Genomic DNA, 22,007 nt, shown 5'->3' with positions numbered 1-22,007 from the left:
ATAGTCATCTCATTCCAGGTTTCTGTAATTTTCTCTGTTTAACTCCTGTTTTTTAATAAGGGGAATCCCTGTACTAAATACTCTGTGATAGACTGGTTTATTGCAGAAGGTCATAATTAGGTTAAAAAAAAAAGATAGTTTTCAAATCTAAAATTAGTTTACTTATAACAGAGAGTCCTGATACATCATATCTGTTGTGACAGAATTTGAATTGGATTTATTCACTTGAATGTTTGAAATAAAACTTCTGCCTACATAGGTCTTAAAGGATCACTGCTGTCAAAGATGCAGTTAGAAATAGCAATGGAAACCAAAAGCTGAGGGCAGTTAAAACATTTCAAAACAAATTTTTTTATGGCAAAGAAGTCAAGCTAAATATTCTCCTGCATATTAAGGTAAAGTGGAGTAACATCATATGTGCATTTAAGCTACTCTCAGAATTTGGAACTTACTGCTAACTCCAAGATGCACTCTAATATCTTGTTTGACCTTCACAAAAGCAAACACATTCATCTAACATGTAGTACTAGAGTAATAGCGTCTCAATATTAAAAATAAAAAGGAGTAGGGCTTCCCTGGTGGCACAGTGGTTGAGAGTCCTCCTGCCGATGTAGGGGAGGCGGGTTCGTGCCCCGGTCCGGGAAGATCCCACATGCCGTGGAGCGGCTAGGCCCGTGAACCATGGCCGCTGAGCCTGCGCGTCCGGAGCCTGTGCTCCGCAACAGGAGAGGCCACAACAGTGAGAGGCCCGCGTACCGCAAAAAGCAAAAAGATAACCAGAAACAATTTAGAGCTCATTATCTCCTTCCTTCCTTCCTTCCTTCCTTCCTTCCTTCCTTCCTTCCTTCCTTCCTTCCTTCCTTCCTCCCTCCCTCCCTCCCTCCCTCCCTTTTTTTTTTCTTTCTTTCTTTTTTTCCTGCTAAGTTTTGTCATTTAACCAAAAGGCAAGATTGATTTAAATTATCATACATCTACATACTTTACTTTGATTGTTCTCTTCAGTATAGCACAAGGGTTCTCAAACTTGACTGTGTGAAGGAATTACCATACAGGGTTTGTGTACACAAACCATTATACTATAGGGGTTATTTAAGGGATTTTCTAGGGTAATTTTAACTCTGGACAACTTTTGTTGTATGTGCTAACTTCAGAAGCTAACCAAGGTGGTTCCACTTGCCTTTACTTATTTGTGAAAATTATTAACACATTTCCCCAGAATCCATAAAATATACTTTTGGCATAATTATAAACACATTTACAGCTACAAAAATGCTTTCTGAAAACTCATACTGTACTAAAATATAATTATCCCTTTATTCAATATCTTATGTTGGTTACTAGTTTCCCCCAGATTTTTTATAATATTATTTTTAAGGATCCAAGTAATAATCCCTCTCTCCTACCCCTTCTCTCCTTTCTCTCACACTGGAGAGAGAAACAATTGGCAATGAATTATGGACTAGATAAAAACTAAAAGTTTTGAAAATTTCATTTTATAACTTGACCTAGACAATACATTAATGGCCAAACTTTATTTCTTCCCCTACCCCAGCTTTATTGAAGTATAACTGTATTTCTTAAACTTTAAACTTAAGCAGGTAAGTTATTTAACTCTGAAATTTCTGTTGTCCTTAAAACTCATCATTATTTACCAATAACTATCAAAATTGTCCATTACTTGTTTTTATTTCAGTATATGCCTCTGCAAATTTTTCTAAGAATCACGCTGCGGCTACTTCTCTGTACCTTTTTGATGATGTCCACTAAGCTATTATTTCAAAGATGAACCTTAAGTTTCTAAATTTCAGCAACAGAGTGCCAGAAAGTCAGCTTATGTCCAGGGAGACGATTAGGGATCTTGATATTTAAAAATGGACAATTTGGAAATCAAATTTCCCATCCTTTGCCAGTCTCTTCATATATTCCACATGTTTAGAGAATGATTCTTTTAAAGTCTTTTTCCTTGTCATTTCTTCTGTTATTTCAATTACCTTATTGTGGTAGTATTGTGGGCAAGATGAAGCATTTCTGATGTGTTCTTTTTATTACAAATTTAATTATTTGGGGGAACTATCCTGGGAATTTTCTACCATTGTGATATTGTCTTGGCCAATTCGATTACTTTTCAGATAATAGAACTGAGAATAGGCTTTAGAGATTTTTCTATTTCTATTCTGTGATTGAACAGAAAAAGAAACTAAAGAAACTGACATCCTGAGAAAGTAAAATGACTCAATCATTTTATGAAAGAAAGCACAAGAAACCAGGTTTTAGGGCTCTCAGCCAGTGTTTTTCCCAGGGCACCAAATTTAGGATTTTGAAGGCTTCTTTATCCTTGTGATTGTGGTTTTTGAAGGTGATGGATGAGAGGATCCACTGGAATCAAAGAAGTGAATATTAGAATTTCTATTTATAGTCATTTTATCCCATCTTCCTTTTAAAATAAATCTTTTTTATATGTCTTAGAATATACAAATAATAATTTAAAGTGAAAAAATTGTAAAGGTAAATGGGGAGAATAACTGCTATGATGTATTTTCAAACAAAGTTTAGAAAATACTGCCGTAGAAGTGGACCTAATATCAATAGTGACAATAACAAATCAGTAGCATCAACTAAACTACTGACATTTGTTGAGCACTTGCATGTATGAAACCCTGTAATACTAACATTATCTTAATTTAATTATTCCAACAACCCTTGTAAGATCATCTACGTTTTTCAGGTGAAGGTACTGAGGCAGAGTGGCATTAAATAACTTGTTCAATGAATGGAATTTAACATAGTTCTGTGATTGACCTCCTTTTAGTAAAACATTTTTATTTTCTATTTAAACTCAATATTGTGAAGATAATTTGACCTGAAGATTTAGAAATATATATATATATATATAACCAACCTTTAATAGATATGTTCATGAAAAACTGTATAGGTCTAAGTTCTATGAATGAATTCAGGGACTATATTGCTCACCAGTGAGTTCTGTCAGCAGTAGAATGCCTGGCATAAAACAAGAGTGATAAATATTCATGTCGTGGATACAACCCAATGGGGACTGAGTCAATGTAATTTTTTATACATACATTCACCTTTGAACTAGGAGCCATGCTATTTTTTCTTATGGACACCACACCTAGCACTAAATAAATAATCTTTTTACATTTTTCTAAAAATATATATTTCAAGAAACACCACCACTAAGAATTATTTATTTACTGTAGAATTTTTGAGAAAAATATTTTCCATTATATTACCCCGGATCCCCTGCAGTAGCATCTGTGTAAAAAACAATTGTTTTAACAATTTTAGGTATGAAAAGGAAATTTAATTTAACATGAGAGATCAAAACAGAGGACCGTTAGAAATTATTACTTTTTCCATACTTTTGTCATAAATAAGGAGTTACAAAGGACACTTTAGGGCACTAAAAGATATAGTTCAGAAGGCTGGCATGATGAAAACACATCAGGAACATCAAACTCTCCCATGTTCTTACAAGATGAGATACATAATGGAACTATCAATACTCCAAACAATGATCAATCTATAATTGTACTTACCCACTAAAATCCTACTCTACTTTGTAGGAGAATTATGTTTTCCCAGCAATAATTATATATTCACAGTTTTAAAAGCATCATTTTAACTATGACCATCCATGACACAGAGCTGGCATTTATAAAATCTCACATGTTCCAAATTCTACTTATATTTTTTGTCTCCTTATCTGTCACTCTGTTTTCACTTTTAATTTATTGAATCTTTTTAGCACGAAAATTAACACACTTTAGTAATCTATCTTATATCTTTATAAAGCTTTACAATTTTAAAAATTGAATCAATATTCACCATAATCTTGTGAAAGTTAGAGACAGTATTATTCCAGTTTTATAGAGGGAGGAACTGAAATTCTAAGTAATCTCTGAGGTAAAATAACTTGTGTTGAGTTGGGACAACCTAATCTTCTTATTCCTTTTCCAGAGTTCTTCTGGTTTGACTAAGGTCACTTAATCTCCCAAGTCAATTGTAATGTGTATGTGGTTTATCATTCTTAGCCTTCACTAATTTACCAGTGATATTCAGATTTCCTGTCAGTAGCTTAATTTTTGGATTAGCAATTGATCACTTTGTCCAAAACTATTTTTCTAGAACAATTTGAAAAACATTCCCTCTGCTGCTTTTATTCAGTAGCATTTGTTCTTTGAAAGAGTCTAATTTAAAATCCATATCAAAGAATATATACTGGATCTTGGAGGAAAGAAAATTACAGCAAAAATAATAGATATATTGAAGAGAATTGGCCTGGCCAAAGCTCATTTTTGTGAATTATTGAGAAAAAAATAAATGAGAATCTTCAGGTAAAAAATTGAATTCAATTCTGTTCTTTGGGAGAGGGACATCACTTTGTTGTACAGAAAATTGAATAGTCACCTAGAAATATAGATTACTGAAGCTCCAACTCACTTCTTACAATGTTCAAATATATTTTTGATCTAATATGTAAAATATAGAAACCATTAAAAAATAATAAACCTGTATATGTACCTATAGGCATGAGTGAGTTACTTAAATCTTTCAGTTTTCAACTCTCAGATCTGAAGAGTGGAGATGTGTGTGTGTGTGTGTGTGTGTGTGTGTGTGTGTGTGTGTGTGTATATAAAAATTTAAAGCCAGGAAAATTCATCTTAATTAAAATGTAAATCAACATCTTCTCTAGGTTTCTAGACCTGATATTAATATAAAGAGGACCTTATATAATATTTCATTAATATACTTCATAGGATATTTTACATATATTAAAAGTTTAAAATAGTATTTTTGAATATATGTGAATGAAAAGGGAAATGTGCTGTAAAGCATATGGATAATGCAACATCTGATTGTTTTTTGCCTGGGTTGTGGGAAAAATAAGAAATTAAGTGAATTAAGTACACATTTTGACCTTGCTGTTTCATAAAGGAACGGTGACCCCGTAATGTGGAAATTTCACATCTCTACAATTTTTTCTGTATAGATTGAGCTCTTTCCTAGAAGCTCATGTTATCATGTTTCCTTTAATAATCTTTGCTTTCATAATTAAAGCCATTATTATTTTTATCCTCATCATCAGTGTCATCATTATCACTATTTTGAGCAAAGGAGATGTAGGGCTTTTGAACAGGCTCACACCTTTTTTATAGCTTTAAAAGCTAGAAAATATGCTCTTTGAATGTTTGTAGTGTTTATGTAATCAGTACCTACATTGCCAAGGCTTATTGAAAACAGCTGGGTGCCTGCTGCCTGCCTCACCCTTTGTTGGAACTGTTGCCAGAACAGGTAGTCAGAAATGGAAAGTAGGGGAAAATTCAGACATCTGGGGTGTCTCTCAGGAAAGCAGCTGTGGCTTCCTTAGGAAGCAGTCATTGTTTCCCATCAGCCAAGACTCTGTATACCCTTGGGTCCAGTTCTGGCATGGCTGGCCTAGGAGGATGCAGTTTATGACTTAGGACTTACGCGAGAAACCATTTGGGCAGTCCCATCTCTGGCAGAACATTGAGAGAAATCCCCCAAGCTGCAAGCCATATGTGAGCTGCTGGCCTTCTATTTAGCCTACTCTGGGAGGTTCCCATTTACTGGGGCTCTAATCATTCCTTTGACACAAGCAAAAACAATACAAAAGGATCTTTTCAAAACATATCTTTCCAAGATATACTGGCCTGTTTTAAAAACCAGACATGACTATTATTTCTGTAAACATGGCATTTTTTCCCCAAAAATGAACTCATTTTTAAGAGACTTGTTTTGTTTCCTAGATAGAAGGCAAGGCAAGTACAAGGAATTTTTTTTTAACAGCAGGGTAAAAGTCCTGGATTAGCAGTCTTGAATGGTATTCTGCATGCGTAAATATATTCTCTTCCAGATATAAATTTTTGTACATCAAGTATTAAAAGTTGTTATTCATGTGACAAGACCTGGGCTGTTGATTTACGTCAGAGAGATGCCAGGAGCATTGCTATGTAGGACACCCTGAGAATCAACATGCTATTGTGGTAGGATTATCTGGCAGGAACTGCCACTCATTTACCAGGAGAATGGCATTTTGATGGATTAGAACAGAACAATTTTCTTGATAATTTTTATTGAAACAAAGCTCTGGTTTTAGAATGTAGATGCTTTACATTTTAGTAGTCAGAAAAAGGGCATTAGAAAGGTGTGGTACTTTGAATTTTAGATTAAATATCATGTGTTTTATCATTACTGAGGGTTCTGTTAGGACACTTAAGGACCATGATTAATCCAGCAACATTTTATTAAAACATCTTCAGTTTCAAAACATACTGGATATGAGGCAAACAATTTTATGCCAGTGTTAGGCATACTCAGGAAAACTAAAAAGAAATTTTATTTCTAGTAGCCAGAACTTGTTGGCAGAAATATAAAAGCAAAAATTATAATAGCAATTAATTTTTAAATTCACTGAACTATCTTACACTTAAAAAGAAAGTGAAGTCATAGTACACAGGGCAAGGAGTCGGGGTATATTTAATGTTTTACCTATTGCTAACTTTAATACAGAGTCAAACTAGTGTTCATTGGGTCCCTTGTGATTTTTCCTACTCTTGTTTTATTCTTAACTTTATAAAAACTAAAACAGACTATCCTTAAAATTTTTCATTGCCCTGATTTTTTTTTTTTCCTTCTCACATCCATAAAAAGTAAAGAGGGCTTCCCTGGTGGCACAGTGGTTGGGAGTCAGCTTGCCGATGCAGGGGACGTGGGTTTGTGCCCTGGTCTGGGAGGATCCCACATGCTGCGGAGCGGCTGGGCCCGTGAGCCATGGCCGCTGAGCCTGCGCGTCCGGAGCCTGTGCTCCGCGGCGGGAGAGGCCACAACAGTGAGAGGCCCGCGTACCGCAAGAAAAAAAAACTAAAGAATGTGAGGCTCCATGATAAGTATAAGAGGAAGATTATGAGTGTAAAAAGACTCTTTCCATAAAATATATATTTCCTAAGATATTTTTCCCAAAAGAATGGTCAACATTGACCCAAGCATTCATTCTCGCAAGTGATATTTGGACCTTTATTATCTCTCTCTCTATATGTCTTCATAATGTTTTCTCTCCTGTAGTTCAAGAAAAATTTCTAAAATCTTATCATTAAGAACTTGGACAATTAGAAAAATATAAAGTTAGGCTTCAGTTTTGACAAGGCACATATTCTGGTCATACTTTGGATATAAATCATGCCTTATCAACTTTGGTTGTCTCTCTAATTTTTCTCTTTGTGGTAAGTTGGGCATTTCTTTGTACCTATCCTTTTGACAAACTTCAACTAACAACAATAACAAAACTAACCTGGAAAAAACTGAGAAAAAGGAAGACTGGATATTGAGAGTATATATATTAAAATATTTAGAAAATTTCCAGGAAATCAGTGTAAATCAAAGATTTATCATTGCATATAAGGAAAGGCAAGAATGTAGTAAGTAATCAAAGGCAATTTAAAAATCCATGTTACTGGATGGTTGTACCCATAGAATAAGGGTTGGTAATACTGGAAATATTTAAAGTAATATATCTATAAAGACACTTTATTCATAACTTCGAATTCAGAGAGGAAAAATCCACAGATGTTTTTGAGAAATGTAGCATCTATTTTCTCTTTATGCTAATTATAGTTTATTCGGTTTCCACTAGATGGGTTTGTATGCATGGTAGCTAATTCATGTCAACTGTCTTCAAGTATATTCTCTGAATTGTAGGTAGGTTTTAGAGACCTCTAAGTGATCTCTAATCTTCTTACTAATATTATGTATATATATATATATCTATATATATATAGATAGCTAGATAGATATCTTACTAATATTATGTATAATATTATGTATAATCTTATAAGATTATGTATATCTTATAAGATATACATATGTATAATCTTCTTACTAATATTACTAATTATTACTTACTAATATTATATATATATATAGATAGATAGATATCTTACTAATATTATGTATAATATTATGTATAATCTTCTTACTAATATTACTTACTTCTTACTAATATTATGGCTTTCAAATGTCATTATGATATCTCAAAGGTGATCTGGGTGAACAATGGGATATTCTATAGGAGTACTGCTGAAAAGGATAAACACTTTCTTGAGCAATTTAGACTTGAAGAAATGAATAACTTATTGTACATAATAGGAGGCAGTCATCTCTGGGGAACTGAAGAAATGGTTGCAATAAAGATTCTGCATTTGTTATCTAGATTAACTTAGTGCTTTAGTGCTTCTTTGTCACTGAAATTATATGGGTCCTTTGCCCCAACTGAGTAGTAAAATAATGAAATACCTGATTTTTCTGGTTTTGGAGTTCAGCTGAATTATTTTAAAACTCTGTTCTAATGTTTCTTTTGTGTTTATTTTCTTTTTAAAAAACATTATTGTGGTATGCTTAGTGTATTCTCTCGTTTAAACATTAATTTCAGAGGATGTTTAATGGTTGAGGAAAACACATTCTTTTTCAAATAAGCCACTGTTAGTACATGGGCATTCATGTGAACTTTCTTTTCATGTTTTTTCCTTAGTTAAGAACATAAATATATTTTTTTAAACTAATGTAAAATTATAATGTTTGATTTAAAGTCTAAATAGAAATGAATATTACTGAATCTTTATAAGACCACATATTAAACATAGCTGTGATTATATCTGCTTTTGAATAGGGTATAGAAATAAGCACAGAGAACACAGGACTTCCAAGTAATAGTAGTAGTTTCTGGAAATATTTCTCTTAAGCCCTTTGTTCATTTGTCTGCATATTACTCAGTATTTTGGTCATATATAGAACATACTGGAAGTAAAATCAATAATTCTCAATTTGTTATGAGCTGGAATTTGTCAAATTGTGTTCTTGCAAAACTCTAGGGGAAAAAATTTATTGTTAACTAATATATTCTAATGTTTTCATTTCAGAAGGACCTTCAATACATGTGGCTTCAATTTCTACTCTAGTTCTGTTTGTGTTTATTTCTTCTCTTGCATTAATAGGAAATAGATATATTTTGTAACAATTCAGGTCTCATCTCTGCTTAAATTCTTATCTGTACAGCAGACAGTAGTCATGTTTAAAGAAACAAAATATAATGTTCAAAAGTATAGAGGACACCTACAAGATGGTGGAGGAGTAAGACATGGAGATCACCTTTCTCCCCACAAATACATCAGAAATACATCTACATGTGGAAAAACTCCTACAGAACACCTACTGAACGCTGGCAGGAGACTGCAGACTTCCCAAAAGAGCCACGTGGCTGACAGGATCTTGGTACTCTGGCCGGGTGTCAGGCCAGTGCCTCTGAGGTATGAGAGCTGAGTTCAGGATATTGGTCCACCAGAGACCTCCCGGCTCCACGTAACATGAAACAGCAGAAGTTCTCCCAGAGATCTCCATTTCAACGCTAAAACCCAGCTCCACTCAACGACCAGCAAGCTCCAGTGCTGGACACCGTATGCCAAACAACTAGCAAGGCAGGAAAACAACTGCATCCATTAGCAGAGAGGCTGCCTAAAATCATACTAAGGTCACAGACACCTCAAAACGCACCACAGAACGTGGTCCTGCCCACCAGAAAGACAAGATCCAGCTTCCTCCAGCAGAACACAGGCACTAGTCCCCTCCACCAGGAAGCCTACACAAGCCACTGAACTAACCTTAACCACTGGGGGCAGACACCAAAAACAAAGGGAACTACAAACATGCAGCCTGCGAAAAGGAGACCCCAAACACAGTAAGTTAAGCAAAATGAGAAGACAGAGAAACGCACAGCAGATGAAGGACCAAGGTAAAAATCCACCAGACCAAACAAATGAAGAGGAAATAGGCAGTCTACCTGAAAAAGAATTCAGAGTAAAGATAATAAAGATGATCCAAAATCTTGGAAATAGAATGGAGAAAATAAAAGAAACGTTTAACAAGGACCTAGAAGAACTAAAGAGCAAACAAACAATGATTGAAAACACAATAAATGAAATTTAAAATTCTCTACAAGGAATCAATAGCAGAATAACTGAGGCAGAAGAAAGGAGAAGTGACCTGGAAGATAAAATAGTGGAAATAACTCCTGCAGACAGAATAAAGGAAAAAAAATGAAAAGAATTGAGGACAGTCTCAGAGACTTCTGGGACAACATTAAATGCAATATATTTGGATTATAGGGATCCCAGAAGAAGAGAAAAAGAAAGGGACTGAGAAAATATTTGAAGAGATTATAGTTGAAAGCTTCCCGAATATGGGAAAGGAAAGAGTCAATCAAGTCCAGGAAGTGCAGAGAGTCCCATACAGGTTAAGTCCAAGGAGAAACATGCTAAGACACATCTTAATCAAACTATCAAAAATTAAATACAAAGACAAAACATTAAAAGCAGCAAGGGAAAAACAACAAATAACATACAGGGGAATCCCCATAAGGTTAACAGCTGACCGTTCAGCAGCAACTCTGCAAGCCAGAAGGGAGTGGCAGGACATACGTAAAGTGATGAAAGGGAAAAACCTACAACCAAGATTACCCAGCAAGGATCTCATTCAGATTTGTTGGAGAAATTAAAACCTTTATGGACAAGCAAAAGCTAAGAGAATTCAGCATCACCAGACCAGCTTTACAACAAATGCTAAACGAACTTCTCTAGGCAGGAAACACAAGAGAAGGAAAAGACCTACAAAAACATACCCAAAACAATTAAGAAAATGGTAATAGGAACATACATATTGAGAATTACCTAAAATGTAAATGGATTAAATGCTCCAACCAAAAGACATAGACTGGCTGAATGGATACAAAAAGATGACCCATCTATATGCTGCCTACAAGAGACCCACTTCAGACCTAGGGACACATACAGACTGAAAGTGAGGGGATGGAAAAAGATATTCTATGCAAATGGCAATCAAAAGAAAGCTGGAGTAGCAATTCTCATTTCAGAAAAAAATAGATTTTAAAATAAAGACTGTTACAAGAGACAAAGAAGGACACTGCATAATGATCAACGGATCAATCCAAGAAGAAGATATAACAATTGTGAATATTTATGCACCCAACATAGAAGCACCTCAATACATAAGGTAAATGCTAACAGCCATAAAAGGGGAAATCAACAGTAACAAAATCATAGTAGGGGACTTTCCCCACTTTCACCAATGGACAGATCATCCAATATTAAAATAAGGAAACACAAGCTTTAAATGATACATTAAACAAGATGGACTTAATTGATATTTTTAGGACATTCCATCCAAAAACAACAGAATACACCTTCTTCTCAAGTGCTCATGAAACATTCTCCGGGATAGACCATATCTTGGGTCACAAATCTAGCCTTGGTAAATTTAAGAAAATTGAAATTATATCAAGTACCTTTTCCGACCACAACGCTATGAGAGTAGATACCAATTACAGGAAAAAATCTGTAAAAAATACAAACACATGGAAGCTAAACAATACACTACTAAATAACCAAGGGAGCACTGAAGAAATCAAAGAGGAAATCAAAAAGTCCCTGGAAAAAAATGACAATGAACACACACGACCCAAAACCTATGGGATACAGCAAAAGCAGTTCTAAGAGGGAAGCAATACAATCCTACCTCAAGAAACAAGAAACATCTCAAATAAACAACCTAACCTTACACCAGTTGGAGAAAGAAGAACAAATAAAACCCCAAAGTTAGCAAAAGGAAAGAAAACATAAAGATCAGTTCAGAAATAACTGAAAAAGAAATGAAGGAAACAATAGCGAAGATCAATAAAACTAAAAGCTGGTTCTTTGAGAAGATGAACAAAACTGATAAACCATTAGCCAGACTCATCAAGAAAAAAAGGGACAAGACTCAAATCAATAGAATTAGAAATGAAAAAGGAGAAGTAACAACTGACACTGCAGAAAATCAGAGGATCATGAGAGATTACCAGAAGCAACTATATGCCAATAAAATGGACAACCTGGAAGAAATGGACAAATTCTTAGAAAAGCACAACCTTCCGAGAATGAACAAGGAAGAAGGAGAAAATGTAAACAGACCAATCACAGGCACTGAAATTGAGACTGTGATTAAAAATCTTCCAACAAACAAAAAGCCCAGGACAAGATGGCTTCACAGGAGAATTCTATCAAACATTTAGAGAATAGCTAACACCTATCCTTCTCAAACGCTTCCAAAATATAGCAGAGGGAGGAACACTCTCAAACTCATTCTATGAGGCCACCATCACCCTGATACCAAAACCAGACGAAGATGTCACAAAGGAAGAAAACTACAGGCCAATATCACTGATGAAGATAGATGCAAAAATGCTCAACAAAATACTAGCAAACAGAATCCAACAGCACATTAAGGGATCATACACCATGATGAAGTGGGATTTATCCCAGGAATGCAAGGATTCTTCAATATATGCAAATCAATCAATGTGATAAACCATATTAAGAAATTGAAAGAGAAAAACCATATGATCATCTTAATAGATGCTGACAAAGCTTTCGACAAAATTCAGCACCCATTTATGATAAAAACCCTCCAGAAAGTAGGCATAGAGGAACTTACCTCAACCTAATTAAGGCCATATGTGACAAACCCACAGCCAACATCGTTCTCAATGGTGAAAAACTGAAACCATTTCCTCTAAGATCGGGAACAAGACAAGGTTGCCCACTCTCACCATGTTATTCAACATAGTTTTAGCCACAGCAATCAAAGAAGAAAAAGAAATAAAAGGAATCCAACAGAAAAGAAGTAAATCTGTCACTGTTTGCAGATGACATGATACTATATGTAGAGAACCCTAAAGATGCTACCAGAAAACTACTAGAGCTAATCAATGAATTTAGTAAAGTAGCAGGGTACAAAATTAATGCACAGAAATCTCTAACATTCCTATACACTAATGATGAAAAATGTGAAACAGAAATTAACAAAACACACCCATTTACGGTTGCAAAAAAGAGTAAAATACGTAGGTATAAACCTACCTAAGGAGACAAAAGACCTGTATGCAGAAAACTATAAGACACTGATGAAAGAAATTAAAGATGATAAAAACAGCTGGAGAGATATACTACATTCTTGGATTGGAAGAATCAACATTGTGAAAATGACTATACTACCCAAAGCAATCTACAGATTCAATGCAATTCCTATCAAACTGCCAATGGCATTTTTCACAGAACTAGCCCAAGAAATTTCTCAATTTGAATGGAAATCCAACAGACCCTGAATAGCCAAAGCAATCTTGAGAAAGAAAAACAGAGCTGGAGGAATCAGGCTCCTGGACTTCAGACTATACTACAAAGCTACAGTAATCAAGACAGTATGGTCCTGGCACAAAAACAGAAATATAGATAAATGGAACAGGATAGAAAGCCCAGAGATAAACCCACGCACCTATGGTCAACTAATCTATGACAAAGGAGGCAAGGATATACACTGGAGAAAAGACGGCTTCTTCAATAAGTGGTGCTGGGAAAACTGGACAGCTACATGTAAAAGAACGCAATCAGAACACTCCCTTACACCATACACAAAAATAAACTAAAAATGGATTAAAGACCTAAATGTAAGGTGAGACACTATAAAACTCTTAGAGGAAAACAGACAGAACACTCTATGACATCAATCACAGCAAGATCCTTTTTGACCCACCTCCTAGAAAAATGGAAGTAAAACCAAAAATAAACAAATGGGACCTAATGAAACTTAAAAGCTTTTGCACAGCCAAGGAGACCATAAACGGGATGAAAAGATAACCCTCAGAATGGGAGAAAATATTTGCAAATGAAGCAACTGACAAAGGATTAATCTCCAAAATTTACAAGCAGCTCATGCAGCTCACTATCAAAAAAACAAACAACCCAATCCAAAAATGGGCAGAAGACCTAAATAGACATTTCTCCAAAGAAGACATACAGATGGCCAGCAGGCACATGAAAAGATGCTTAACATCGCTAATTATTAGAGAAATGCAATCAAAACTAGAATGAGGTATCATCTCACACCAGTGAGAATGGCCATCGTTAAAAAGTCTACAAATAAGAAATGCTGTAGAGGATGTGGAGAAAAGGGAACCCTCCTGCACTGTTGGTGGGAATGTAAATTTGTGCAGCCACTATAGAGAACAGTATGGAGGTTCTTTAAAAATCTGAAAATAGAATTACCATATGATCCAGCAGTCCCACGCTCAGGCATATATCTGGAGTAAACTCTAATTTGAAAAGATACATTCACCCCAGTGTTCACAGAAGCACTATTTACAATAGCCAAGACGTGGAAGCAACCTAAATGTCCATTGACAGGTTGATAAAGGAGATGTGATACATATATATACAATGCAATGTTACTCTGCCATGAAAAAGAGTGAAATAATACCATTTGCAGCAACATGGATGGACCTAAAGATTATCATATTAAGTGAAGTAAGCCAGACAAAGACAAATATCATATGATATCACTTATATGTGGAATCTAAAAAGATGACACAAATGAACTTATTTATGAAACAGAAATAGACTCACAGACATAGAAAACAAACTTATGGTTCCCAAAGGGGATAGCAGGGGAGGGGTGAGAGATAAATTAGGCATTTGGGATTAACATATATACACTACTCTATGTAAAATAGATAACCAACAAGGACCAACTGTATAGCACAGGGAACTATACTCAATACCTTGTAATAACCTATAATGGAAAAGAATCTGAAAAAGCATAGATATATATGTATATATGTATGTATAACTGAATCACTTTGCTGTACATTGAAACTAATACAACATTGTAAATTAACGTTAAAAAAAAGGATTAGATGCCTGATTTCCTCCATTTTTAATAAGGCCTCTAAAAACACAGACTTAATGGAGAGGAGCAGCAGAATGACATATCAGTTCCCACTGACATTTTATTATGGATTAATGGCTCAGATTAGCCACCTGCCAATTGGTGAACTTTTGGGAAAGGGGCGGAGAAAATGTGGAGCGCATCTGTACAGGCCGAAGTTCAGGCATCAGAGTGGAGGGCCCTGGGAAGTCAAGGAAATAGCCTGAAGACAAGGGCCACTAATGATGTGTTACACAGAGAGGGCTTGACACCAAGAGTGAACTTCCTCTGTTTCATATTTTGAATCCAGCTGTTAAAATCATGGGACTTGCCCAGACCTAGAATAAAATAAGTGTTCATTGAGTTTGTACGTATCTGGAAGCATCATATCTACAGATTAGGGAAGAATATTGCAAAGAAAAAGTGCTGTGGTTGCCATGTAGTCTTACACTGGCCTAATTAGTAATTCCCCTGCCTTCATTGTACAAATAGTTGATTGAGAAATATGTTAATGAGCAATTATCTCAAATGACACTTTTAATCTGATCAGCTATGGAGAACTAAAATGAACAACCTAATACAAAAATCAAGAGGAAGATTGGACAAGGGAAAATTTAAAATGAAATGACTATAATAATCAAGTGATCATATTGAGTTCATGTTAAGTAGTTTTCCAGCTTAAAATTATATATGAAATGTATGTTTAGATCTATTATAAGTATATACACACATTCAAAAATATAAAAGCAAATCTGTGTTTTCCTGTTTAACTATTTTCTAATAAAACTGGGTGTCTGTTTCAGGGTCATGCATATTTTGAGAAAGACATATTCATTGCGTTGAATTTCTATGATCTTGTGCCAATCTGGATTTCATTATATATAAAAAAATCCACTTTATGCTTAAAATATTGATTGTGAAAAGGTCTTAGAAACCTAGTAGTTAGTGGCAAAAAAGTACAGTGATTACTAAAAAAGAGAAAATGAATTCACTATTGATGTTCATATTCACTGAACTAACTTGCCAGGATGTGTAGTTTGATTTTCTGGGGGACATTAAGTAAACAAAAACATCATACAAGCTCTGATATTTAGTAGTTTTGTGACTGCTTGGTAAACCACATAAATTATGAGTTCCCGTTGCCTCACCAGTAAACTGGATACCAATTCTCCAAGTTTGCTGTGAGAATAAAACATTATAATCTAGTAAAGGCATCTAAGACAATGCCCAGCCTAAGCAAGGGTTTCACTGTGCATTAATCTTACATGTGAATCTGACCCCTTCACTTCATTAGCTTTTCTCCTCCATTTGGAGGCATAATAAATAGGGGCCTGAAAAAATAGAAAACCAAAAATAGAGAAACAAAATAAAACTACAAACTGTGCAACATTGCACTTTTTGGTAAGAAGGTAAAAGCATTTTAGGTAATACGATAAGATCTTTGTGTTTTCATTAGGGATGGGTCCTTAAGGAAATAGGACTGGATTTATAGCTTCAAAAGTGGAAGGATTTAGTTGGGAAGTGGTGAATTAACAACAAAGGCAAGTACTGAATTATAACCTTTCTCACACTCTTGTTAGATCAGAGGTTCTTAATATTTCAGAGATCCTAGATGAAAGTATGGATAGTCTAGTGGGTGGAGAGTAGGGAAGAGGAGAATTGTGACATACAGAATTTTACACACAGTTGTAGAGGTTTCATTCTCCCTAGACTTCAACCAATGAAATAATCCATGTGACCCTAGACACTAGATTGAAAACCAATAAAAATTTCTGCTGCCAAATGTTTTTCAGATACCAGTGCCTTGCACAGCACAAAGTATCAATTAGTTGCTCAGTTAATATTATGGATCCAAATTAAACTATTCACCCCGATATCATAGATTTATCATCTCTGTCCCACTTGAAAGCTGTCTTCTCAGCTATCCCTCTGCCAACATTAACCCATATGCATATACAAATGTAATTCACTGCACAATCTACTAACTTTCACAAATATCCCTTATCTTGATATTACTTTGCTTGGCACCGCGTGAGAAATCCCATGAGGTCATTTTAGTTGAAGTACAGTCAAAAGAAACAAAATCAAAACCAGCCTTTAAGTATATTGCATTTGATTTCTGAGGCAACTCCAGAATGTTAATATTATTCTTGACTCCTGCTTCAAAATGACTTTTGATTTTATTTTTGGTATTTCTTTTTTATATTGTGGATGTTATAGGCTGAAAGTAACACATGGATTTGAATAAAACTATCAGATTAGCTAATGTAAAGGATAATGGTTCTCTAGAAAGAACAAGAAGGTTCCTATGAAACTGAACAACCTACCCATCTAATCTAAATATCCGGGTTTAAGAGGGTTTTGTTGTTGTTGTTATTTTCATATCCAGGCTTTAATAGCAAATTCATGGCAGTTGAGGGTATTTTCTGTGAATGAATGACTGGCCTCAGTTAATGGCCTTGGCTTCACTTTAGTCCATCACCCCAGAAAGTTCCCCACGCCTTCATCTTATTGCTTGACTGTGTCTCTTGGTACATTTTAATGGATCTTTCAGTAATTGTGATCATTCTGGGGAGAGGCAAGTGGTCATATTTTAATCATTGGAAGAGGTTTGCACAGTAAAAAAAAAGTATGGAGAAACGCTTTCACAGCTTTCCCCATATCCCCAGCTGTTTGGACATTTTTCATCATCACTCTAATAACACGTAAAATGGAGATCATAAAAGAAATCCTATAGCTTAATTTTAGTTTATAGGTAAAGGGTAAGGGTTGACTTTGGAAAGCTCTGAGGTGTAAGGACTATGACTGGTACCTAGATTTTACCTCAAGAAGAGCAGAAGGTGTGTGTGTGTTTAGGTCTTATGGCATTTAGATGACACACAATGAAAATTTCTGCAACCGGTTAATTCTTCCTGAGGATGGCTGTATTATCATTCTTGCTAGGATCATAAGAAGTCAACACTTTTACTTGGTTAAATTTTGGTGATTTATTGGGAATGTGTGGTGTTACTTGAAAGCAAAGGGGTAAACTCAATGAATTCTTATGACTTTATTATGATTTAGTATGTCTTCAATTTTAAAGAGAATTTTGCAGTTACAGTTTTACACCTGGGAAGATCAAAAGATTAAGTAGTTAAGTCAGCAGTGTTTAGAATTTAATTCATGTTGGGTTAAGTTCATAATATGGTAGATCACATTGCCTCAGGGATAAATGATTCCTTAATACTGTTTTTATTTCTCCTTTTCCGAAGGCTTCTTAAACTATATAAATAATGAGATTGTTTAGTAGAATACAAACAACATGCAATGTATCCAAAAGCCGGAAGACAGTTCTGTTTCATTCACTGCCTAATTTATATAGCCCCATCCCTAGAAATGACCCAGATTTGTGAGGATATTTTATTTTATAAGCCACAGAAACAAAACTTTTTACTCCTACTCTTCACATAACATGCTTTAAGCTGGGTTGGCTAAATTCTATCAGTGAACAACTGCTAGATTCAATTTGAATAATTTAATTGCTTAAAATATGTATATTCATTTTCCCCTAGAAAGGTATTTCTAACTCAGTTGAACAGAAGTATTGAATCAATTTTAATTGTTCTTCCTCTCTGTATTTTATTTCTTCAGGTTTTTTTTTCCATCTGCTTTGCTTTCTGGGGAGTAAGAAGCATGAAACAACTTGTCTCAGACCCTGGGAAATGACTAAACGTTTGTACACAACTCTCTTGTTTTAATCATTTGTCCACAACAATAATATATTACTACTGCCTATGGAAGTATAATTTTATATAATGATTATATGAACTGTTTCTCTAATGTGAGGTAAATACATTTATCTACTCTTGCTTCCTTTCCACATTTATTATTCTCTATTAAAATTAAAGTCAGCTGCAGTTACTTTATTGCTAGGGTTGAAAGAAGATGATTTCAAATAGAATGATGTTACATCCACTGGTAACATCTAAGCCAATGAGTATGAGAATAAGGGATAACTTCAAAACAGTAAAAGGAATTAAGATTTTATTAGCATTGTTTAGACAACTTTTCATTTGCTGTCTGCTAAAATTGTGCTTGGATACATATTTGTTGTCATAAAAATGTATTACATGAGTTGTCTGCCTAAGGCTAGGTTTACCTTTGAAAGCCATATAACCTAAGGAGTAACATTACAGAAAATGACATCACTGAAATGAAAATCACCAGAATTCGTCAGAATTCATTTATTCCGTAGATTAATTTGTGATACATATGTCTAATACGTTTGGTCAGTTTGTTTTGGCAAATTGAGGAGTGTGCAGTATTTCTGTGCTATTTTAAATTGTCACAATCATGTTAAAAGACTCTCTAAATAAAATTGCCCAAGCATTGTGTGTATATTATTCATTGGGATTGTAAAAATCTGCCAAGTATTTCATTAGGAGGGAACTGACATAGATAAGCAGGAAATGGTTCAAAGGGGGAAGGTCTGAAAACAGTTGGAATATTTTTCTTTCCTTCTTCCAGTATTTCTTAGATTTAAATTTACAATTTAAGTAACCAAAGTTATAAGCACTAAAACAGTTAATACTGTCCTTCACTGAGCTTTGCCTATATTCATTGCTGGTTTAAAGAGGCTGATCAGTTGGTTGACTTTTTTTTTTTTTTTTCGGTACTCGGGCCTCTCACCGCCGTGGCCTCTCCCGTTGCGGAGCACAGGCTCCGGACGCGCAGGCTCAGCGGCCATGGCTCCCGGGCCCAGCTGCCCCGCAGCATGTGGGATCCTCCCGGACCGGGGCACGAACCCGCGCCCCCTGCATCAGCAGGTGAACCCCCAACCACTGTGCCACCTGGGAAGCCCGGTTGACTTATTTTTAATATGTTTTCTAACCTTTGAACAGAGAGTTGTGGAACTAGTAAGAAGAATCAAACTGCAGGTGTCTGGACTCATGATGCAAAACTGAAGCACATTTATTTTGAAAACTGGAAAAGCAGAGGAAGATTAAATTTTGCATGATGGAAAAAATTAACAAATTATATTTCAAGCGTCAGAAGTAGGGAATTGGCTTTGCTTCATTCATCTTTTTTTACTTCTTAATTTAACACAGAGCTAGAGCAAATACTTGAACCCATAACAGATATTAGTCCTATTCTTCTCCCTTACCAACAGTTCTTGCTGGGCTTGGCATATTTAGAATCGTATTAAAGCAGGGGAACCTCTGTTGGCTTGAAATTGCTAATTTTATAGCATAAAAACTCTGAATACCCATATTCTACATCCTAAAACCCTTCAGTCTATAGGTTACAGCCTTCAAGAACAGCAAAGAAAAGAGAGCTTCCACAAATCTGTAAGTAGATTTTTAATGTGTTATGACAGTTCATTGGTTTCACCATGAGTCATGTATAAACGTATATATGCTTGAATATATATGAATTTATAGGAGTGGTCTAGGAATGAGCTTAATAATGGAAATAAAGAATTCAAAATTGATAAAAGATACTTTTATGCTGAAGTTTAGTTTTCTTTTAGTCAACTCAAATTAATCTATTTTCTTTTCTCCTAGTTACTCTCACTATGATTATAAATTATTATTATTATTTTTTTAGAAATGCAGACATTTTCAAGCTAGGAATTTTCAGGCCTTTGAAAGTAGAAGTGATTCCCAGATAGGTAATATTCCCAAGGCCTGTGTGTGTTAATCAGGGCACTTTTTTCTTCACCTTCAACCTTGTTAGTTTTCCAGTCAAGTTTTCTCTTGTCGAGCACTAATACATGACGACAGATCAGATAACTATTATTAATGTTGTAAATTAATCTTGAGTCATGCCATGTAATTTATGCTTACTCTTGACTGGAAACACTTTACCTCTCTCTCTCTCTCATTCTCTCAAGAGAAAAGCACTAAAAATAGGGTTCATCGATTACTCAGCACTTGTACTGGAGAGGTGTCAACTGACTTTGAAATGATTATGAATATTCTCAGGTTTGATAATCTACCATAAGGAAGGCTAGAGAGAGGGAAGACATATTTGTTTATTGAGTAATACTCGATTAGCATTCTTTCCTTTACTCTCTAAAATCCTGGGAATTAAGTGCTGTTGATACCATTTTACAGAAGAGAATTCTGAGGCTGAGAGAGTTTAAAAAACGTGCTCAGACCTATCATGCTTAATCGATTGTCAGAAGAAAATTCAAAACCTCTGAGTTCTGACATTGAAGGCCATGTTTCTCCTTTACATGATATCAGATACCCAAGGCAGAACTTTAGAATACAGCCTCAGGAGTTTAAGTTCAGAGAACTTCCTATTCAATTTGATGCTCCAAGGTACAAAACAAAGTTCAGAGAAAAAGTAGTTTGGTTACAGGATGGATTAGTTGACTAGGTGCACGAGTACAGAACATAAGATCTTTCTGAAAGTGATAAGGCCTAGGTTATTTTATAGGATTGCCATATGTCTAAAAGAAGTCCATTCCTGTACTTGATTTGATTTGATAAAATGGGCCATTACTCTAGCTCTATTTGTTGTGTCATTTACTTCCCCTTCATCTTGTTCTTTCTAATTATTTTGGTTAAACTTAATCTAATCATCTCATGGCCATGATATTCAGCAATATGTGGATCTGTCCTTGAGTATCTGAAGTTCAGTGGATCACCAAAGTACATGAATCTTTGTTATAGTTAACATTACCTGCTTGCATTAATGTTTATCAGAGGTTCTCACGTTTCACTTTACTGGTCATATATGATTCAGTTATTCAGTGTACGTTCTGCAATAGAACCATAGAGTGGAATGCTTTAAGGTATGGTGTACATTATGATGAACATACTGTGATTTATTAGGGAGAGCAACGGTAGTTAGAAAGTGAGTTCCCTTTTTTATGCCCTCTCCTCTATATTTTTACATTTGTAGCTTCCAGAATCCCAAGGAAAGATAGAGAACACGGAGGTAGTCTGGCTTTCAGAATCTTAAACATTTCTCATGTCACTATCTTCAGCAGAACTAAGGAATGTGTCAGGCTCCATCTTAAGCCTACCTCAAGGAAAGTAGATTTAACAATGTTCTATCTGTTACTGGGGTATTTTTTCAGAACTTGCTCCAGTCTGCTGCCTTTTCTTCTCAATAGCATAACAGATAACTTCTCCCTCACCAAAAACTCAATTGGAAAAAGTCATTAGCAA

At 35.1% G+C, this 22,007-nt stretch overlaps 1 protein-coding gene across 2 annotated transcripts in view; it reads left to right on the top strand.

Annotated features, from left to right (window-relative positions):
- Positions 1-19,399, top strand: part of AGMO (alkylglycerol monooxygenase) — a 374,135-nt gene extending 354,736 nt beyond the window's left edge. For both annotated transcript variants that reach the window (XM_082662251.1, XM_082662250.1), the window contains exon 15: positions 18,478-19,399. In XM_082662251.1, coding sequence (XP_082518377.1) covers positions 18,478-18,552 — 75 coding nt within the window. In that variant the 3' untranslated portion in view covers positions 18,553-19,399. The remainder of the gene's footprint in view (positions 1-18,477) is intronic.
- Positions 19,400-22,007: the final 2,608 nt, after the last annotated feature.

Source organism: Grampus griseus (assembly GCF_964374135.1).
Source record: "Grampus griseus genome assembly, chromosome: 9".
NCBI classification, from domain to species: Eukaryota; Metazoa; Chordata; class Mammalia; order Artiodactyla; family Delphinidae; genus Grampus; species Grampus griseus.
This window is presented reverse-complemented; position numbering and strand designations above follow the sequence as displayed.